Genomic DNA, 22,444 nt, shown 5'->3' on the forward strand with positions numbered 1-22,444 from the left:
CACGAAACGGGTTCAATAGACACAGCAAGATGCACAGCCTGCAAGAAATATTATGCAGTGTGGATACGTCTGGCAATAACTACCAAATACCACTTGAAACACACAAGAGGACTTCAAAAGACTTCAAAGAAAGTCAGGATATAAATTCTGCATGAAAATGAGGTCACAAACTGCTTAGTCAATAAAAGAGCATTGACATAAACCTAGTTAGTGTCATTAAATTCAGTAATTTTAAGATCAATACTATAAATAATAAATACTTGTTTAAAAAATAAACCCCTGAAATGTATGTAAATTCCCAAAGGATAAAAAGTTATTAAAAAAAATTACATTGACATTTGCTAAAAATGGTTTATTGGACAAAGATGATTATGTACAAATCAATACCCTTGATGATTGCCATGATTATGCAGAGTAGACAAATCTTGCAAAATGGAATAACCAAATGGAAAATAACAGAAACTCAATACAAAAAAGACAAAATGATCAAAAACTGAAATCCCAGATATCAATAAAAACACAAAAACAAAAACATGTTAAGAAACGGCCATAATGAGGTTCAAAACTACATGTGAGGAATAACATTTAGAGGGATAAAATATCACAGTATTAGGATAGAATTCATAATCCTTTGAAAGTAACAAAGCTTGTGTTAAAATAATAGCTATGATAAGTTGTTCCTAAAGGTTTTTTAGGAAGGCTAGGGTTGCATATCAAGGTACATCATATCTGTGACAACAAGGTGATTTCCCCACAGGGACGCGTTACGTCTCATCTTCTAGTAAAAACATCTCTTCAGCGCTCGTTCAGTACTCATCAGTTATGCAGGTTGCTTCTTCAAATACTGGAGTGTTTCAATATAACACAGAAACAAGTGGGAGAAAACGCAGGTGTGCGTTTGTTTGTGTGTGTGTATTTGTATGTGTGTGTGTGTGTGTGTGTGTGTGTGTGTGTGTGTGTGTGTGTTCGAATTCAAATAAGAGGTCATGCAAATGCAATTTCTGAAAATATTACAGTAATTGACAAAGACCAAAGGCACTCAACTTAGACCTCAAATACTGGTGCAAACCTTACTTTGGGCAACTACAACAATGCCACTCACCAACACACAGTAATGGCTTTCTTTGGGGCTCGTGGTAGATTCAGTTTTTAGTCGGTTCAGTAACTTCTTACTGGGGACAACATGAATACAAACACGTCATTCCCTTATACGCACGCACTGGTCAACAGTACATTCCATTTGCCAGCAGGCAAAGTCAAATCACTTCCTATTGCAATTCTGACCCGCGGGTGTTGTAACCGTTCTCCGTAATACGCTTTGAACATGTATAACTGCTTAAAACTCGAAACATCTTTGTGGCTTATCTCCCACACTGTATTCAAATCCTGCTTAATACACAACAATTACACAGTCAAAATAAACACTACGGTGAGTTAAATAAAGCATGTACAAGTAAAAAGACAGTAAATGTAATAAGACAAAAATTATTATGGAAGAGTAGCATTATGAATGAGTCGAGTGTGCACTTTAAAATTGACAAAACAGAGGAGGCGGATTGTGGATCTGGATAGCCGCAGAGTGGTCCCTGCATTCATCCTATTGTACCGATTTGAAAGAGCCACCCCGATGTTATTGTTGTCCAAGACTGAAACTTAGGCCTTCTCCAGTGACTTGTAGTATTCTTTCAGCACGTTCCAGGCCTTTTGCGGCATGAAGCCCTCAGGAGGGTTCAGGCCCTCGCGAGCCATCTTACGCATGCGTGTGCCCGAGATGAAGTCATAGTCTTGATGGCTGGAGGGGGAGAAAGGAAAAAACAAGATGAGTATGAGAACAATATCATACTAATCAATCGTTAGCTGCTGCTTATCGACAGCCTGGCTAATGCAAACCAGCAGAAGCTTTAGAGCCCTGTTCACCCTCGACAAGTCAAAAACAAACTTCTAATGGCAAAAGCACATAACCCAATCATATTCCACCCGTGTTCTTATCAGTTTAATATTCGATACGTCCCTTACCCGGGTAGCATATTAAATAGATTTTTTGGAACAGGGCGATGGAATAGGTGCTTGCTCCGTCCACTCTACGTATCTACCTGGTCTTGCAGTATCTCCAGAACGGTGCACTCCTGCTAACGTCCCGAATTTCCCCAAGGGGATCAATAAAGATAAGATGATCCTTTATTAATCCCCTTGGGGAAATTCAGGTGTCAAAGCAGCATGGGGGAGGGGGGGAAGAGATAAAGAGCTTCACAGTCCGATATATACTATAGATTAGGGCTGACCTTCGAATATTTTTTTGATATTCAAAGCTTCGGGGCAGAGATTCGATTTTAATTCGAAGCTTCGAGATAAAATAATATATATATATATAAATTATTATAATAAAAAATATATATATATTTTATGTTGTGGGATTTGTACAGCACTTTGTTCAACTTTGTCAGTGCTGTAAACACTTTGCTTTCATGAAATATTGTAAGCCGTCATTTGAGGCTTTATAAAAGCAGCACAATGAACACAAATCTGTCAGTGCCGAGTCCGACCTCATCTTAAATAACAAACAGCATTGCTTGTTGTAGTTAACAAAGAGAGGCAGAGTTGATTTTGCACAAATATATATATATTTTTTAAATAGCATTTTTTATATACTATATATATATATATATATATATATATATATATATATATATATATATTCGAATTTTATTTTCCCATTCGAATCCCATGCCCACCGAACGAAGCTTCGAAGTATTTAATACAGCCGTACTATAGATACAATATAAAAAGTACAAAATACAAGATAGTACACGTGGATATGAGTCTCGAGTTCTCACGTCCCGAGTTCTGACAACGTTAGTTCTCCTGGCAGGTGGCAGCAGAGCCGGCCGTCCGAGCTAGGGCCCTATGAAATCCGTTTTTATCTTTTCTTGTTTTCGGATTGAAATTTTCCCGTTTTCTCGTTTTTTTTTTAAATATTTTTTCCTTTGGATTTAAGTTTAACAAAAAAAAACAATACAAAATTATGTTTTTAACTACGGTAACTTTAATAACAGTACATCTGCCGTACAACAGTACCAGTGCAGTTCAATGCATTTTTATTCAGTTCAGTGCAATGCAGTTCAACTGCCAGTGCAGTGCAATAACTAAATAATAATGAAATAGTTCAATAATATAAAATAATCATTTGTTTAAAAGAAATCAGAAAATAAAATAAAAATGTAATTTCTTTCAAAGAGATGTCCTTTAAAGCAGGGGTTCCCAAAGTCGGGGTCGCGACCCACCTGGGGCCATAGCATAGCCATAGCAGGGGGGTCGCCAGATGATTAAAAAAAATACGAAAAAAAAAATTCCAAAAAAAATTATAAAACAAATTTTTTTATGCAGTCAGGCCGCCTGTATTCTTAACCCAAATGGTGCATGCTTCCGCGTTCCCGTTTTGCGCTCTGATTGGCCACTGATGTTTCTGGTCGCACCAATCGTGTGACTGCAAGTTCTTTCCCCGGTTAAGCTTAGGCACTCTTTAGAAGTTGGTTAAGGTTAGAGTTTGTCTTAGAGCATGGCGATAGAACGGTTAGGGTTAGGGTTTGCTGCTGGTCGAGGCGGAAATGGGCGCGTCACGCGATTGGGCGCACAGAAACGTCAGTGGCCAATCAGATTAGCAAAACGCATGAACCGTTTGGGTTAAGAATAGACGCAGTCAGGCCACTGAACTTAGAAGCAGGCCAGGCCAGTGTTTCTAGTTGCACCAGCGCAATAGTTAGATAACCTAGGTGGCGAACAACCAGGAGACCACTGCAACTCACACACGTTGGAGAACTATCTCTCTCTCTCTCTCTTGCTCTCACACACACAAAGGGAGCTGCATGTGATTGGTGGAGGCGGGACCCTTACAAAAAACTGCTAATCATTGACACATGCTAGCCTGTAATAATCCCCCCCAGAAAAATCTACTTTGCATTTGATATATTGCAAATATATGCCATCACACACACTGGCATTTAAAGGGTTAGAATTATAAAATGAATATGTGGTGTTATGATCAGGGCTGAAGTTGAATAAAAGATTGTATTTTTTATCAATTACAAAAAAAACTGAAAATCCATACAAATCTGTGTTGTTGCTAATCATACATATGCTAGCCTGTTTTTTTAACAATAATTTGTGATGCCATCACAAACACTGGCATTTAAAGGGTACAAATAAAAAGATTCCTGCACCAGAATGCAGGAAATGAAGTCTTTGTAACAAAACATTTCCTGGTGGGGGACCCCCAGACCCCCTGCTTAAAAAGTGGCCTGACTGGGGCTATATTTTGCACTATATTTCCTGCCCTGAATGATTTCCCCAGTCCGGCCATGGTTAAAAGCCTCCAATGCTTATTAGTGTGTGTGCGTTTGAACGTTTGCATGTTTCAACCATACATTTCCATTTATAAAAAATAAAAAAAAATATTATAAAAGACACCGTTATTTGGGGGTCGCGGCCTGACAAGTTTGGGAACCCCTGCTTTAAAGGTCCATGCTTCTCCCCATCTCTGGCTGACATCACCATTGTGATACATGATGGTTAGGCGCTTTGTGCTTTCCTCAGTGAGGGATTCTCTTTTGTCGATCAGCAGCGTTTTGTACTTGCTGAAGCTTCTCTCTGTATAATTATTTTTGTTCATTTAAGTTTAAATATCAACATTATCTGGCCATCCTCAGTAAATACTATCAAACTCCTCTGACCTCATCTGGTCTTTCCAAAGACCAGAGATGGGACGTGCCCGCCCGCCCGCCGTCCAAATATCCAGTTTGTTTTTATAGTGTGACGTTTGGCAACTTGAGAGAGAGGGACACAAGTATGCGCTCACTGTGTTCCAAGAGAGAGAGAGAGAGAGAGATAGAGACCCATTACGTGCGACGCAAATATACAAGCGTGCACTGCGTTCCGAGAGAAAGAAAGAAAGAGACTCAATAGTCTGAGGGTGCACTGAAAAACTATTTATGTACAATTTAATCAAATTCCACGCCATTCCGTGATAATTCAGAATTCCGTGTTAATATCTCAATTCCGTGAAAACCTCTGCGATACAATAAAGTTTCATAGAAATCTTAGTCAAACCTTTAGTATTATGGATATTAAACATGCTGGCAGAGTACATGCATCCATGTTGTTGTGAACATTTTAATTAAATAAAGAAATTCCCTATCCATGGGAAAGAATAAAATTAAAAATTAAATAAAATAAATTCCCTACCCACCCATGGCCTTAACTGACAACCAACAGGAAACAAACAATATTTCCTTTTATGCCTCATCAAGAACCAAGTGGCTCAGAAAAGTCTACGGAGGGGAAACATGACCGAAACACAGAGTTCTCAACACTGAGAAAAGCCAGCATAATGAGGACCTGAAAGAAGCCTCCTGCGTGAGGCCAAACATTGTTGATGTTTGGTGTGTGAAAATAAAGCACAAGATTAGCAATATATCATGTGCAGTAAGGTTTTTTCTTTTTCTCTAAAGCCCAGCATAAACCCTGCTAGAGACCTTTACAAGATGTGGTATAGCTCTAAGCCCAAACACACCCTGAGCTGTAGGTTAGAGGCTTACTGGTTCACTTTCTGAATAGAGAAATCTCAAGTCCTTAAGAAGGAAAAACTGAGGTTACATATGTTTATGACATCACAGAGAGAGAGCGAGAGAGAGCGAGAGCGAGAGCGAGAGCGAGAGCGAGAGCGAGAGCGAGAGCGAGAGCGAGAGAGAGAGAGAGAGAGAGAGAATCAAACATTCCTGAATTTTCCAGCATGCGTTTCTGGTGAAGTTAAAACACACAAACCAATCTTAAATTAAGAGCAAAGGTGCTTCAAGGCACTAGTAGCCTGGGGGATGTAGATACAAAAGAAAACTGAACCTCAGACCTTTGCTAACAAATTCAAACCTTCTGTTACATATTTCAGTTTAAACAAATTATCCGAAAATAAACTCTGGTGTGATGTCACATAAACACGTCTAATTTCAAACTAAAAAGCGAAAATTCTAGCAATGGAGAAGCAGTCAAAATACACTTCTCCATGCGTCCCCCACACTAATATGTACGGAATACTTTAATACGTGTTGGCGATTTGGTTCATTCGTCTAGAAGAAGTGGCAGAAAAATAGATGCCATGCACACAAAAGTGAATTCCTACTATGGCAATGAAGAGCATAATCACATTTGTCAAATGTGGTTTAATTTTTCCGTCGTTTGCTATCATGTGGCCTATCGGTACAAGTGGAGCGGTTTAGGCGGATTTGTACTGGACCACACATTCCCAAGATTTCCACAAATTAAAGCTCCGTCATTGGTTCCGTTCAAACAGAGGGCGCTCAGGAGCTAATTAAACAGAGTACAGTTCAATGCATTATGCAAAAATTCAATAAATCAATAATAATATTTAAAATAGAGCAACCCTACTGTAGTTAGTTACAGTAAAATCTAATGGTATGTATGGTGTCTTGGTTGTGTATCAGAGGACTATGGCGCCTATAATGTTGGATGCCTCTTCTATCTGCGGAAGCTTAAATGGGCTAAACTCCCACAGGGACTGATGGCTAACTTCTACCACTGCGCAGTAGAGAGTGTGCTCACGACGTACGGACTACTGGTGTGGTTCTCCAGCTGCACCAGGGCAGAGAAGGAGGCCCTCCACAGAGTGGTCAAGGCTGCGAGGAGGATCACTGGAGCTAGCCTCCCAGATATCTCCACAGTCTTCACCTCCCGCTGCCTACGTTGTGTGAATAACATCTTACAGGACCAGTACCACCCAGCACACCATCTTTTTCAACTGCTGCCCTCTGGTCGAAGGTATAGATCCCTCCAGTCCGGAACTAGCAGACTGACCAACAGCCTCTATCCACAGGCTGTCAGGCTGCTCAACGATCAACTTGCTGCCCCCGCACCCCCCCACCCCCCGTCCCCAACCCCTGGTGACATAACTCCCACTTCTCCATTACAACAATAACTGTGAACCGGACTTGCATTGCTGCACTATACACTATTCCATCCATTGCAAGTCAACGCCCCCCCCCCCCCCCCTCCATCCATTAACTCAACTGGACTATCACTGTAATATTTATTTATTTATTTGCACTAGCACTATTGCACTTGGGACATTGATGGTATATTATTATTATTGAGGACATTGGGACATTGATACTATATTATTATTATTGACATTATTATTTTGCACTATATTCAGTATGCTTGTATGCCAGAGGTGATGCTCCAAACTAAATTTCGTTGTACCAACAATGACAATAAAGATTCTATTCTATCAATGTATCAGGATATAATGTAGACTCGTAACCCCCACCGCCCCATTCCCCTCTCCACGATGTACTGTTATATAACACAGAAATGCCTTTAATATAATTAAAACAATCTTTACTTTAATTCATCAATGTGTCAGTAGGCAGACTCTTAAATACATGATTTTAAACCGTTTGCACCCGTTTCGTATTTTGTATCTTTTATAAAGCGTTTTTATACACTCATTTTAATTGATTGTTCTCTTTATTTTGTACCTTTTATTATTCCGTGTCTTTTTCAGTTATTTTAAACCGTCACGGCCTCCACGTGAACGAGCGCCTGCCCTCAATGATTTTCCGAAGATAAATAAAGGCAACAATAAAAATGTCTGCCCTCTCCGCAGGAGGTAATGGGAAACCCTCAATCTCTGGCCACCACTGCTGAACAGAATATTGGCCCGCGTCCACGACGTCTTCACTGTCTAGATCCCTCCATAAAGTCAACTTGTCCTGTTCTCGTGGCTCCAAAGCCTCAGGATACTTTGGTAGAAAAGAACAAGAGGGCGTTTGAATACGGAGACAAAACAAGAAGGCTTTTAAATAATCTCTCAGTCGTTAACATGCACCTTACATGTTTTGTAGAAATATTTTATAAATTTGGATTAACCAAATGTGACCAGGCACAGACAATAAGGACTTGTCAAGCAAGCTTCACATTTTTTGTGTGTGGCCGATACCGATAATAACCCATTCAGTGCCAACCACGAGATTAGTCGGGTTAACTCGCCATGCGTTGAGTGCCAAGACCGGAGAAAACCAGAGAAAACTCAGGTTTTAATCGTTATTTCTTTTATTAGCAATATCCATTCATTTTTCATCCATCCAGCCTGACGTTATCATTGGGAATGGGTCTGAGCTTGAAAAGGGCAAATACCGCCGCCTATTGTCTCCCGGATGGTATTGCACATCATTGGATTGGATTGGGTGGGACTGTGCATCAGAAAAAAAACTCAGGTCCCGGGGTTTCCCTTCTCGGGCAAGCAGTATCGTGTTACCACATTCACTGGGGAGGCTCGGAGCAGCGTCGATTATGTGTTTTGGTGCTATAACGTTGGATCAATAAACGCGATCAATATTTGGAATGGCGATCAGGAATTGGATTAATCTTTTTGCAGAACATCTGATGTGAGGTAAGGACTATTTTACCAGTCTTGGGTTAATCAGATGTTTTTTTCTCCGCCATCACAGCGCGCGTGTGTGTGTGCGTAACATTAGCGCTGACCACGGCATGGATAATCGATTTTTCAGCCCGCTTCTCTAGCGTGCATAAGTACACATATACTATCGATAATCTAGCGTTTATTTGAAAACGATTCATAAATCAGCCGAAAAATTACAATGTGTTTTGTGTATTCCACTAAAGAGCTATTATCGCGGAATTTCTCTGGAATTACTAGACATCTCCAAAACTATAATACTCGTATTCAAAACGGTATAACACGGAAATGTACCAATGAAAAAACAATCCGTTTTGTACATGTTGACTGCAAGCAAGTCATTGATAAGCGACGGGTGTATTAGACACAGCCATAATTTAAGATATAGTTTAAGCGTTCACAAATTTCCCCGTCCTCCCATTGACTTCAGTGTTGGCACGCTAGCCCTAATATGGTCAAAAGGGCGTGGCTCTGAATGAGTTAATATTGCTGTTCTGGCCGATAACGATATTTACCAATGTCGATATCTCTGTATAGAAAAAAACTTTTTATGATAATCAAGTAAAGAGCTATTTTCCAAAACGCATTTTTTTTTCTTTTCCCTTTTGTAACTTATTTTCAGAAATTACTGATATTTTGAAACTAGTTAAGACCAAAACATGTAAAAAATAAATAAATAAAAAGATTAAAAAAAAAGAATTATAATAATAATTTTTTACTATTTTTTTTTTATATCGGCCCTATCTTGATATCGGACCAATACCGATGTGTAAAAAAAATACCATATCGGCGGCCGATATATCGTGCATCACTAGTGAGCTCCTTAACTAGTTGGGTTAGACCGTGCCGGGTCACACATGGTTTACATCAGAATCGTCATCTTTATTTAAAGGAACACGCCAACTTTTTGGGAAATTTTCTTATTTGCCATCTACCCTGGAGTTAGACAAGCAGATACATACCGTTTCTTCTCTGTGCATGCATTAGGTTTAGGGAATTCATCACCTCAAAAGCCCATTTCTTTCTTTAAACAACAGGGCTTTTGAGGTGATGAAATCACTGCACCCAGGCAGCAGTGGTTCGGCAAAAAGAAAATCCGAATATATATCTGCTTGATAAACGAAATGTCTAACACTTTCCAGACACTCTGGGGATCCATCCAATTTGTTTTCATTTAGACAAATTAGAAACATATGCACACTCTGTCAGGAATGCCGGATCAAATAATTATTTTAGTTGTGAATAATGTAGTATTCACCCTAGATTTTTTTTATATTGTCCAGCTATATTTGTAGATCTGTCAAAAACAGGTTTCAGAGCTTTGTCTGAGAGACTTCAATGTGTGAAAACTGGGAATGCCCAGAGTTCTTACCCATTACACAAGGCATCCCACAAGGATCAATCCTGGGTCCTGTATTATTTACCATTTATATAAAAAAAGATTGTCTCATATTTGAGTGGCTGGCAAGTTCATCTGTGTGGATGACACTATTGTCTATTGTATTGCTGACTCTGTACAACTAGCCAACTAGTCAAGCAACTATCATATCATGCTCTGCAAGATTCACTTATTGTAGTTGAAAGCGATCTGACTGCATGTTAGCCTAGCACAATGAATGGAAGCGGCCATGGCCGGTTAGCCTTCGGGAGAGGTGTTAGTTGGACAATGCCTAGGCTATCTGGCCATGTCTGCTTCCATTCATTGTGCTGAGCTAGACTAACGCCAGATAGCTTTCTACTGAACGAACAGTTAGAAAACTGGTATCTATCTTCTTGTGTCTCTCTCTGGAGAAGACGGTAAGCTAATTTCCCAAAATGTTGGCGTGTTCTTTTAAGCTATGCACTTAACACTTTAACTGCCGAAAACGCCGGAACTCGTCATTCCCCACCATGCTCAAGTTGCCGAGGACGCCGTAACTCGTCTTTGATATCAACATTTCAAAAATCTGTGATCGAAATCATATTTCCCCTCCGCAGCCTTGACACACAGTGCTGATCTCCTCTCAACCCTCTAGCGGTTCAAGAGCGCCATCTGGTGGCCGATCGGCAGATCGAAACCGGATGTCAACCTTTGAACCGGCAGGACTCACTCCATATGGGGTCCGGGCACTCGCTAATGTTAGAGAGACTCTGTCTTCACACAGTGAACATCGATCGGTGGAAATAACTCGAAAAACAACATGATTTGGACGTATATACTATTATACAACCTGGAAATAGATCGGGCATTTCAACATCCCATAATTGAAAACTGTCTACTCCACGCTGATCGCCCAACGGCCCGGGGAGACTGGGGTGAGTTTTAGCGTGTAGTATTACCGTGTTCGATATAAACTGCTATGATGAACATATGACCCACATTAGATGAATGGTATAACGTTGCCCACGGAATTATAAACGCCCCCTCGCCCATCCGGTCAACATCAGATGACGTGTCGTAAATTCTAGAAGTACGTCTAGTTGAAATTTTTGATCTTGCACAGATTCCTACCAAACTGTATTTGATCATCAATATAATGCATTTGGGGCTATAAATCACGTTCTGGAGAAAGCTGCAGAAAGAGATGAAAACATACTTATACTTTAGACCATATTTTAGTATGAATATGTGAATGAAAAAGTTTAACGTTGCTACACCATGAACAATACATATAGGACATTGAATGGGCCCTAATAATGGCAATCTAGCAATAGAATTTAAAAAGTTATAGCCCTGCAAAGAAGGGGAACTTCTCCATGTTAAATAGAGCTGGCAAGGGATGGTATATCATGAATTTAACCATGGCAATCAAAGTGTTAAGGCGCTGTGTCCAAAGAAAGCGTTTTTTTCAAGGCAGAGTGATTTGGGTATAAAGAAAATGAATGCCCAGAGCGCTTCCAAAGCGCAGGGAGCGCTTATTGTTGCACCATCTGCATTATAGGTTGTATATACTTTAGGTTGTATATTACTGGGTTGTGAGCGTCTGTGGCAGTGCCAGCTTTACCAACATCGGGGTGTTGCTCCCTCAAGTGTGCTCGGGAACGAAACAAGATTGGTAGTGTGAAAGCTGGCCAGCGGGGGAGTGGGGCGGGGGGACTATCATTCTCGGGAACGGAACCGAGGCAACCGTTCCTAATGTGAAAACACCCTTAGTGTCCTCTGATGATATCACAGGAGGAGATATTGAAACTCATTAACTCTCTATAACTATCAAAATGAATGTGTGTAAAACAGTTTAGAGCCTTGGGATATGTATGAGATTATGTGCAAAATAATTTGGTGAAGTGCCCCCTTTAACTCATTGGGCGCCATACCAGAGTAGTCGGGTTTCGCCGCCATGCGCTGAGCGCCATACCCGAGTATACTCAGGTTTTGATCCTTTGATATTTTTCCTTTGATCCCCGTTCTTTACACTCAGCCGGAGCTCCCTAGGTCTCCCTGGCTCATTTGCCTACGTTGGAATTGCAATGACGATCGAATCTCACCAGGTGGCAGTATTGCCTACCTTTTGAACTGGGAACTGGGGATATCACTTGTCTTGTGATCCACTCCGGCTGTTTCCGCCTAGGAGTGGATCACAACATAGCAATCGGTGGAAGATTTGGTGCCTCAGAGCTATTATTTCCTGTATGGTAGCCATGCCCAATATACATGAGTAATTGCAATCGCCATGGGACGCCTCAGTACTTTCTGAGGTAAGGTCTATCTTAGGTAACATGCTGGTATTTTTCTAATGTAAAACATGCTTCTGTACCGATCACAGTGTCATAGTTTACCGGACGTAAAACTTGCTTTTGGTAACGATTACAGTTTTGAGTTAAAACTACCCCCCCCCCCCCCCCAGAAGGGTTTGGGCATATTGCATATAACGCGCCATATCTCGCGATCTATGAAAAAATACTGGATTATTTTGGAAAGGGCCGATGTTTATCGTGTAATAGTGCACAAACTACAGTATGTAGAAATTAACTAGTTAGTCAGTGATGGACTATGAACAATGCCTGTCAAACGAGCCATACTATTGTCTCCATAGCTATAATACAGAACACACGATGGGTCTGCAAACATCGCTCTAAAATTGTCAATAACGCTGGCGCCATTGAGTAAAGATGGGAAAAGGGCGTGAGCTAATGAAAATAAAATTCATGATGTTCTCTAAGGCTAGGGGAATTGCTCACAATAAATTGCACAAATCAACTGTGAATGGGTCTGACAGTGAGAGTTACAGAATACAAATATATTGGCATCGGGCTTGATGAGAAATCTACATTTAAATACCATATAGACAATCTTGCCAGTAAACTGCAGCAAGAAATTGGCTTCTTTCTGTTTTAGATTATAGAGATGTGATTTATAGACATGCTACTGCTTCCATTCTTAAGCTCTTGGATTCTGTATATCACTCAGCCCTCAGATTTATCACTGGTGATAGTTATAGTACTCGCCATTGTAGCCAGTATAATAAGGTTGGGTGGTCCTCTGTGGCAGAGAGACGTGATTTGCACTGGCATCTATTTTGATATAAAGTCATTGTTGGAGATCTTCCCCCTTCTATCGCGTCATTATTGGACTGGTCCTCTGGACCTCATCATCATTCTCTCTCCAATGACTGGCTTACAGTTCAAACCCCCAGAGTTTACACTGAACTTGGGAAATATGCTTTTAGCTTCTGTGCCCCTGACATGTGGAATGTCTTGCAATGTACATTGAAACTCAATACTTTAATCAATCTTTAATGCTGCAGTTGTTTTTAATAGTTTTATTGATTGACTTTCTGTGTTTTATTATTATTATACAATACATTTATTTCTTATATATATATATGAGAGTCGACTTCTTTATGATTTTCCAGTCTAAATAAAGATTGAATGAATGAATCAGAAGTGATTTGCCTGTTCATCATGGAACACCTTTTGGTCATAAAACAGTAGGGGTGGGAATCACCAGTTTCATCATGATACGATACGATATCGATTCTTTGGACAACGATACGATATTTGCCGATATCACAAAGTCTCTCACGATACAATACGATACGATTAGATTCAGGTGCCTGCGATCGATATGAGATGATATCATATGCCCATTTAACACAATCAGTTATGAGACTCGCCACAGGATTTTCAAAATAAGAGTATCGATATGAATCGATCTTATTACATCGCATCGATCCGATTCGATCGTTGATAATTACATCGATGTATCGATCTGGATCGATGTATTGTCCCACCCCTATAAAACAGGCAGACGTAGAATATAGGTGATGACTATGGATTGTGTAATATTCTAATAAATATAAAAGCAAGTGATTTCATCAACATCCAATTCCAGTCAGCCAGCAAATCAGATAATAAGCAACTCATAATCACTCTCATGGCAGAATGAAAAAAATAACAGAGAAACAGGCCAAAACACAGAAAAACTGTTTTGGTTCAATGGCTACAGGGTCTGTTTCCAGAGTTATCCAATAACCATGAAGATCTTTATGGTGCAAAATCTCTCCACGCAGACAGTGCAAAGAAAAGGGACATTTGGTGTTGGAGACAGTGGTCTCACTTTGGATGGATTTAATCACAGGTGTGAAGCTCGCCTCTCCAGCAACTTTTCTGCCATCGGAGTTGCAAGCAAGCAACAGTAGAACCTCCTGTAAATAAAACGCTGTGGTGTAAAGTAAACCTCTTGTGAAAATCTTATCAATATGGACCATGGCTACTGATCCTAAATAATTTTAGGATTCTAATATTAAATTATGATTGTATTCCATAAGGATGTGTGCAAAAAGATTAACACCAAACCAGACAATATAGAAAAGAAATTCACGAACGGCACTGGATTTATTCCACCTTTTCTCAGGGGCCTGTATTGCGCAGTCAAAATGAACTGAAGTTCAATGTCTCAATAAAATAAGATTATCTTTCAGGGGGGTGGTAGGTCTCCTATATTATCTGTCAGGGGGTGGTAGGCCTCCTAGATTATCTGTCAGGGGTTGGTAGGCCTCCTAGATTATCTTTCAGGGGGTGGTAGGTCTCCTAGATTATCTGTCAAGGGGTGGTAGGCCTCCTAGATGATCTTTCAGGGGGGTGGTAGGCCTCCTAGATGATCTTTCAGGGGGTGTGGTAGGCCTCCTAGATTATCTTTCACAGGGTGTGGTAGGTCTCCTAGATTATCTTTCACGGGGGTGGTAGGTCTCCTAGATTATCTTTCAGGGGGGTGGTAGGCCTCCTAGATTATATTTCAGGAGGGTGGTAGGCCTCCTAGATTATCTTTCAGGGGGGTGGTAGGCCTCCTAGATTATCTTTCAGGGGGGTGGTAGGCCTCCTAGATTATCTGTTAAGGGGTGGTAGGCCTCCTAGCTGATCTTTCAGGGCAGGGCCGGACTGGCCATCGGGAGCACCGGGAGTTATCCCGGTGGCCTGACCTGGACAGATAAAAAAAAAATAAAAAATTATATAATTACATTTTTTTTTTTTTTTTTTTATTATTATTATAATATTTTTTGCCCACAGTCAGGCCACTGAACTTAGACGCCATTGTTTCTAGTTGCGGCGGTGCAATAGTTAGATAATAGGTGGGTGGGGTGGGGGGAACAACCAGGATTTCACTGTCTGCGACAGAGTTGGAGTAGTGTCTGACTCTCCCCCTCTCGCGGAGCATTCGTTCTCACACACACACAAATGGAGCCGTGCTGTGATTGGTGAATGTGATTGGTGGAGGCGGGACCAGGCCATACAACTGATTGACAGCGGAGACGGCGAATGGAATGGCAGAGATGGCACTCTCACGAGATAAAGCTGGGAACGAGGTTACACTGAGCCAGGTAGTGAAGTGGGGACTCGGGAGAGAGATAGAGCGAAAGTAACATTGATGTCAAGATGGACAGTGGAAGAAAGAGAAAGGGTGGATCAGAGAGGGAGAAAGCAAACAAAAGAAAGGCCCTTGCATCAGGAGATGCTGCTAAATCCGGGAACATTTATCAAATGTTTTCTTGCACCAAGCCCAAAGTCAAGGGACCAGCAGGTTAGTCAGTGAGAAAAATAAACACGTGGATGTTGATTGATTGAAAACTTTATTAACAGATTGCAGAATGAGTACAGTACAGTACAGCTCAATACATACAATTGTTAAGGGGATGCAGACCAGAGAAAGACTTTCGTCTTGTTTACATCAGGGTCCCCCATTTTCAATTCATCATAACATATAAGACATACATGACATACAGATAGACAGTACTGCTACATCTATACATGTATGACCAGTGTTGGGACTAACGCGTTACAAAGTAACGCGTTACAGTAACGAAGTTACTTTTTGCCGTAACTAGTACTCTAACGCATTACTTTTTAAATTCAGTAACGCTGTTACCGTTACTAAATGGTTTGTTAGTTCGTTACTGCGTTCTTTTTATGTAGATTCATAGCGAGCGTCCTCTTGACTCCTGTTTGATTTCGCCTGCGTTTGTTTTGTTTACTATAGTCTAGAGAGCGTCTATTACTTTCCGTAGCCGCATTTCCGGCGGACACTCTCTGATTGGCCACTGACTGACGTTCTCTGATCAGAGAGCGTCAGTCAGTGGCCATTGGCCAATCAGAGAGCGTCCGCCAGAAAATGTGGCTACGGAAAGTAATAGACGCTCTCTAGAAATCAAAACAAACGCTATGAATCTAGCCGCCGACACACAGCAACTACTTGGAGAGATAATATAATACAACATGGAAACGAGATAAAGAACATGTTTGAGGGGCTGCTGGAGTCAGCTGGACTAACGTTACATCTCGACCACCGCAGACTTTGGTGAGTGCAACTGAAACTCAAGTTGATCAACGGATTTTGACTGTACGAATCTGCCATGGAATCTCATAATACTAATCAAACAATATAAATATAGTCCTTTCATGCACAATTGATATCCTAACTATTCTAATGTTGCAATGCTTTGATTGATATCTTAAACAACCTTGCAAGATGGTTATAATGAAACGCTCCGGCGACATCAAGGCTGTTCCTTCAACCTAATAAGCTGCGATACAATTAGGCACGGCGCATTTCTTATTATGTCGGGACTCTGGACAACATTTGTTTGTGTCAGATTTGTGTTTGTATCTAGACCACATGTATCTTAGCAGAGTTCAGTGATGTGAATGGAAACTGTCAAGTTGATCAACCGATTTTGAGTATCTGGGGCATGGGAGCAATTTTTTTTAAGTAACTAAATAGTTACTTTTCACAGTAACTCATTACTTTTGGGTGTAAGTAACTAGTAAAGTAACGAAGTTACTTTGAAATGAAGTAACTAGTAAAGTAACTGAGTTACTATTTTTCAGTAACTAGCACAACACTGTGTATGACATATCAGATTTGCAAATACAGTACTGTTTGTGATACAAAAGTGTCCAGAAAAAGAGTGTATATACATTTGACGTAGAAACTGTACATTGGAGGAGGTTGGGTGGGTGGGGTGGGGTTGGGTGGCTGGGTGGGGGCTGTACATTGGAGGTGGGGGGGACGGGGGACACACATTGTACACTGTTTTATTTGAGGTTCATAACAGTACATTGTACTAAGCAATTGTTGGCTCATTAGTTTGTGATTTGCATGCACTAAAATGCACCAGAATGCAGGAAATTAAGTATTTGTAACTAAAATGTTCCTGGTGGGGGACCCCCAGACCCCCCGCTTAAAAAGTGGCCTGACTGGGGATATATTTCGCGCTATATCTCCCGGTATGAATTATTTCCCCAGTCCGGCCCTGTTTCAGGGGGTGTGGTAGGCCTCCTAGATTATCTTTCACGGGGTGTGGTAGGCTTCCTAGATTATCTTTCACAGGGGTGGTAGGTCTCCTAGATTATCTTTCACGGGGGTGGTAGGTCTCCTAGATTATCTTTCAGGGGGGTGGTAGGCCTCCTAGATTATATTTCAGGAGGGTGGTAGACCTCCTAGATTATCTTTCAGGGGGTGGTAGGTCTCCTAGATTATCTTTCAGGGGGGTGGTAGGCCTCCACGATTATTTTTCAGGGGGGTGGTAGGCCTCCTAGATTATCTTTCAGGGGGATGGTAGGCCTCCTAGATTATCTTTCAGGGGGGTGGTAGGCCTCCTAGATTATCTGTTAAGGGGTGGTAGGCCTCCTATATTATCTGTCAGGGGGTGGTAGGCCTCCTAGATTATCTTTCAGGGGGGTGGTAGGCCTCCTAGATTATCTTTCAGGGGGGTGGTAGGCCTCCTGAAGCTCCAGGTGTCTCGAGCCTCCGCTTGGAGGAGAAACCCCTCACCACTTGAGCGCAACTGCTGTCGAGCCACTTGATACCAAGGAAAACGTCTGAGATCAGAGTCCCACAGTCTTGGTATAAAGACGATGCTGCCGCGCTCCAGTCTCAGTCGTAGCCTGAAGGGTGGAGCGGCTGGAGAACATCAGAATGCCATACATTTTGCGAGGCGCCAAGCGGAGCCTTTGAAATTCCGATGGTGCATTACTCACTCTGTGTTCCCTCCCGAGCACTAGCTTCAACCTGACACGCCGAGAGAGAATCAGAAAGCCAATGAACGCTTATGACAGATCTTCTGCTTCAGATATCCCATAATATATATATATATATATATATATGTAAAAAAAGAAAGAAAAGAATACAGCTAAATTTTCCTGAAGGGACTCATTCATTTCACATAACATTGCATGTCATTTTGACATTGTTCTCCAGGGGGGGGAAACGTCAAATGCTTTGTGGGAGAATATATTGCCATGTATAATGTGGTTAGCGTGGTCAATGCCAGCAAGCTGATTCTGCAGATTTTGAGAGGACTACAAAGGGATATATGAGACCGGTGATTACAGACGGTGTGTGTTGTGTCTCTCTGTTCCCCAGTACTCAGACACACGCCCAGTCATGCTCTCTTGTCACTCTCTCTAATGTTTAGTCTGTGGAGCGTTTAGATGGACAGTTATTGAAACAGCCGTGCAGCCGTTCACAACCAGCTGTAGATCAGTCGTCCTTCTGGAACTGTTGATAAGTAGCAGCCCTGGTCTGACCAAGGTGCAATACAAACATACTGTTAGGTTGTTCCTTTCACTGATTGATTCCTCGGCTTCATAACACAGAGAGGGGAAATAGCTTTTTGCCTCATTTCAAAACTCCATGGCTAGGTCAAACTAAAACAGATATGGGGGATATTAGTGTTTTTTTGCGGCAGTTTTCACTGAATTATTGCAATTTCCTGGATATGCAAATAGTTTCTGACTAGACATCAAAAACATGCGTCATGGAAAACAAAGCAACGCGTTTGATTAGTCTGGTCGTATTTAGTCTTTTTATTTCAATTTCTTTTTTTATTTATGGACAAACAAGGCTATAGCTTCGTCAACCTGATGGCGTGGGCAGTATATTGAAACCCTGAGAGCCAGTGAGATTGCATGCTTTTTGTTAGTCATCAGTGTACAGGATCAGTATACAGGCTTTAATTAATAGCAGATCTCTGTAATTTCTGAGCAACTTCAAAGCTCATGGAAAGCCACAAGACTTCGTAAGGGTATAAGCAAGTCAAGCAGTTCCTGTTGTTTTTGGCTTGGCATTTTACTGGAGATAATAAGGGAGAAAAACATAGCCTAACATTCTTATGTTTCTCTTTTAATATAGAGAAGATAAATGAAGGTTCAATTTAGAATATTGGTGGACACCATTGTTAACAGAAAGCTGGTAGACCTACTAGATTATCTTTCAGGGGGTCTGGTAGGCCCCCTAGATTATCTTTCAGAGGGTCTGGTAGGCCTCCTAGATTATCTTTCAGGGGGTCTGGTAGGCCTCCTAGATTATCTTTCAGGGGGTCTGGTAGGCGTGAATATTAAAGGCAACAAACTTGTGTTCAGCTTTTCGTTCAGCGTTTCTCTGATTGGCCACACGGCCAATCAATCAATCCACTAGCACACGCCCTTGCGGCAAGAGAGACGCGGCAGGAGCGCTGGTCGAACCAGCAGTGTTCTGTTGTGTGACTGTACTACAGCGGTGTTCTGTTGTGTGACTGTACTAAACTCTTCCACCACATGACCAACATTTGACATACAGTACACCTCCTATCTATGTTGGGATTATGTTTGGTCATGACAAAACAATAAAAATCGCTACTGTTAATGCTGCCACCACCCACTTCAATGACAGAGCTCTCATATTTGCGAATGCATAAACTATATCTTAAATTATGGCGATGTGTCTAATATGGCTGTCGCGAAGTCATTGATAAGCGACAGCCATATTAGACACATAGCCATAATTTAAGATATAGTTTATGCATTCGCAAAATATGAGAGTGCGCCGCTGTCATTGAAGGGCTTCCTACAACAGAGCACCTCCGCTGCTGCTGCTGAAGCTGTATCAAGCCGGCGGCGGCGCACGGAAGCCGGGGATAAACCACCGCGTCGCCCCGCTGGCGCTTCAGGCTCAGCAGCCTCCACGGGCGAAATAACATATAACGTTACAGTTCCACACTGATGTACAGTGAGTGTCTAATATGGCTGTCGCGAAGTCATTGATAAGCGACAGCCATATTAGACACATAGCCATAATTTAAGATATAGTTTATGCGTTGGAACAGCAGCCCATGGTACACAAGTTGGTTGCCCGCGCTGCCGCTCGCTTGCGCTCCTTGGATTTCATTTGGGACGTGGGACGACTGCGCTTGCCTGTGCGTGGGGGCGCGGCCAATCAGAGAAAAGCCGAACACAAGTTGGTTGCCTTTAATATTCACGTGTCTGGTAGACCTCCTAGATTATCTTTCAGGGGGTCTGGTAGGCCTCCTAGATTATCTTTCAGGGGGTCTGGTAGGCCTCCTAGATTATTTTTCAGGGGGTCTGGTAGGCCTCCTAGATTATATTTCAGGGGGTCTGATAGGCCCCCTAGATCAGGGGTTCCCAAACTTTTCAGGCCGGGGCCCAGAAAATAAGGCGTCAGAGAGCCGCGGCCCAATGCACATCGTCGGGCTTTTTTTTTTTTTTTTTTTTGCCAGGCGACTGATTTTTTAAGCCAAATATCACTTCAATCCTATTAAGTTAGTTCAAGTTAGTTATTCATTTATATGTGCTATTTATGAGAGGGCTAACTTGTTGCAAAATAATAATGATAATAATAATAGCCTCATTAAAATACTATTGTTGCTTCGGTTGTTTTCAGCGTTTTATGTGCATAATCTGTTATTTAGTTTGAAATGTTCGTTGAAATAAGTAGATTTTTCGTTTTTGTTTATTTAAACCATATAGTCACATTTTAGAATACAATAGAATAGAATTTTAGAATACAACTAGAAACACTGTCCTGGCCTGCTTCTAAGTTCAGTGGCCTAAAAAAAAATAATAATAATAAAAAAAAAAAAAAAAAAAAATTTTAAATCATCTCGCGGCCCACCCGTGGCTGCTCGCGGCCCACCTTTGGGTCGCGACCCCGACTTTGGGAACCACTGCCCTAGATTATCTTTCAGGGGGTCTGGTAGGCCTCCTAGATTATCTTTCAGGGGGGTGGTAGGCCCCCTAGATTATCTTTCAGGGGGGTGGTAGGCCCCCTAGATTATCTTTCAGGGGGTCTGGTAGGCCTCCTAGATTATCTTTCAGGGGGGTGGTAGGCCTCCTAGATTATTTTTCAGGGGGTTGGTAGGCCTCCTAGATTATATTTCAGGGGGGGTGGTAGGCCTCCTAGATTATCTTTCAGGGGGGTGGTAGGCCTCCTAGATTATATTTCAGGGGGGTGGTAGACCTCCTAGATCAGGGGTGGCCAACCCGCAGCTCGCGAGCCGCATGCGGCTCTTTGCCCTTCAATGTGCGGCTCTTCCATCCATCCGTATTTTTTTTATGTCACTCATTCCATAAGAACGTAGAATAAACATTTTTAAAAAAATAATTAAATGGTCCATTTGCATGTTCTTGGTATCTGAATCTAGGGACATATATGGATCAGTGTCAGAAATAGTGTGTCTGTTACTAGGCTTGAGTAAATTGTAATGAACCAAAGGAGAATATCAATTCTATTTTAAAAAAAATTATCTTTGACTGTGAATAACACCATGCTAAAATTGACCAGACCTGAAAAATCTAAGCAAATTAATAAAGGGAAGATGATTAAACAGAAGGTTTTGTAGATACAGTACTGAATTCTGCCATCTTTTTTATAATGTAAATTTCTCCACCATTTTTCATCATATTGCAACACCGTTTTTTGCAAGACGTTCACAGAAAGGTAGAGAAACAGACTGCGTTCTGTTTTATGGCAATAACGTTCAGGTTTGTGGGAGATAATACCAAAAAATAAGAGAAATAAAAAAGTAAATCCAGAAGTCAGATGATTGACAGGGGCTGGTGTGAGCTGGGTAAGGTAGTTTTTTCGAAATTTGAAAGCCCTGAGTCTCTTCCTTCAAAAGACTACACTCACTTTTGGATGTGCCACATCCTCCTGTCAATATGCGCCGGTTTCCGACTCAATGCCCTGAGATTTCTATAATCTTATATTTCACTAATAACAGTTAAAATAATTGGTAAACAAACGTAATGCTGAAAATATACACTTTTACTGTATATCTCGGGCTTAAGAGGTTAACCCTGTGAGGCCCAAATTAAAGACATTAGCAACTTCAGAGGCCAGAGGGTGGGACATAAACACATTTACTATCAAATAGCATTGTAAGGCTGAACAACAGGACCAATTGACTATACATGTGCTTAAAGGGGAACTATCTTATAAATGGCCTTTTTCAGTGTTTACCATTGTTTCTTAGCTATGTGGACTTATATTAATAGGATCTATGTCTCTAATTCTCATATTGGTCCATTCTTCCAATTCTCCTCTCACAATATTCACCCTAACTGAACTGAGTCATCTGAAAATTTGCATATCTGTGATGTCAGAGATTACTCAGCTGCATAATAATGTGGCAGTTGATGTGGCAGTTGGCACCAGGCCACACAGTGGTTGGAGCCCAGCCTCAAAACGGCTTAAGATCTTGAGGTAGA

General features: G+C 41.3%; 1 protein-coding gene across 1 annotated transcript in view; it reads right to left on the reverse strand.

The window, feature by feature from the left end:
- Positions 1-359: 359 nt before the first annotated feature.
- The window catches only part of papss1 (3'-phosphoadenosine 5'-phosphosulfate synthase 1), a 74,268-nt gene continuing 52,183 nt past the window's right edge, over positions 360-22,444 (reverse strand). Inside the window, exon 12 of the mRNA XM_084318538.1 lies at positions 360-1,792. Coding sequence (XP_084174664.1) covers positions 1,654-1,792 — 139 coding nt within the window. The 3' untranslated portion in view covers positions 360-1,653. The remainder of the gene's footprint in view (positions 1,793-22,444) is intronic.

Source organism: Notolepis coatsorum, assembly GCF_963971535.1.
Source record: "Notolepis coatsorum genome assembly, chromosome: 7".
Classification (NCBI taxonomy): domain Eukaryota; kingdom Metazoa; phylum Chordata; class Actinopteri; order Aulopiformes; family Paralepididae; genus Notolepis; species Notolepis coatsorum.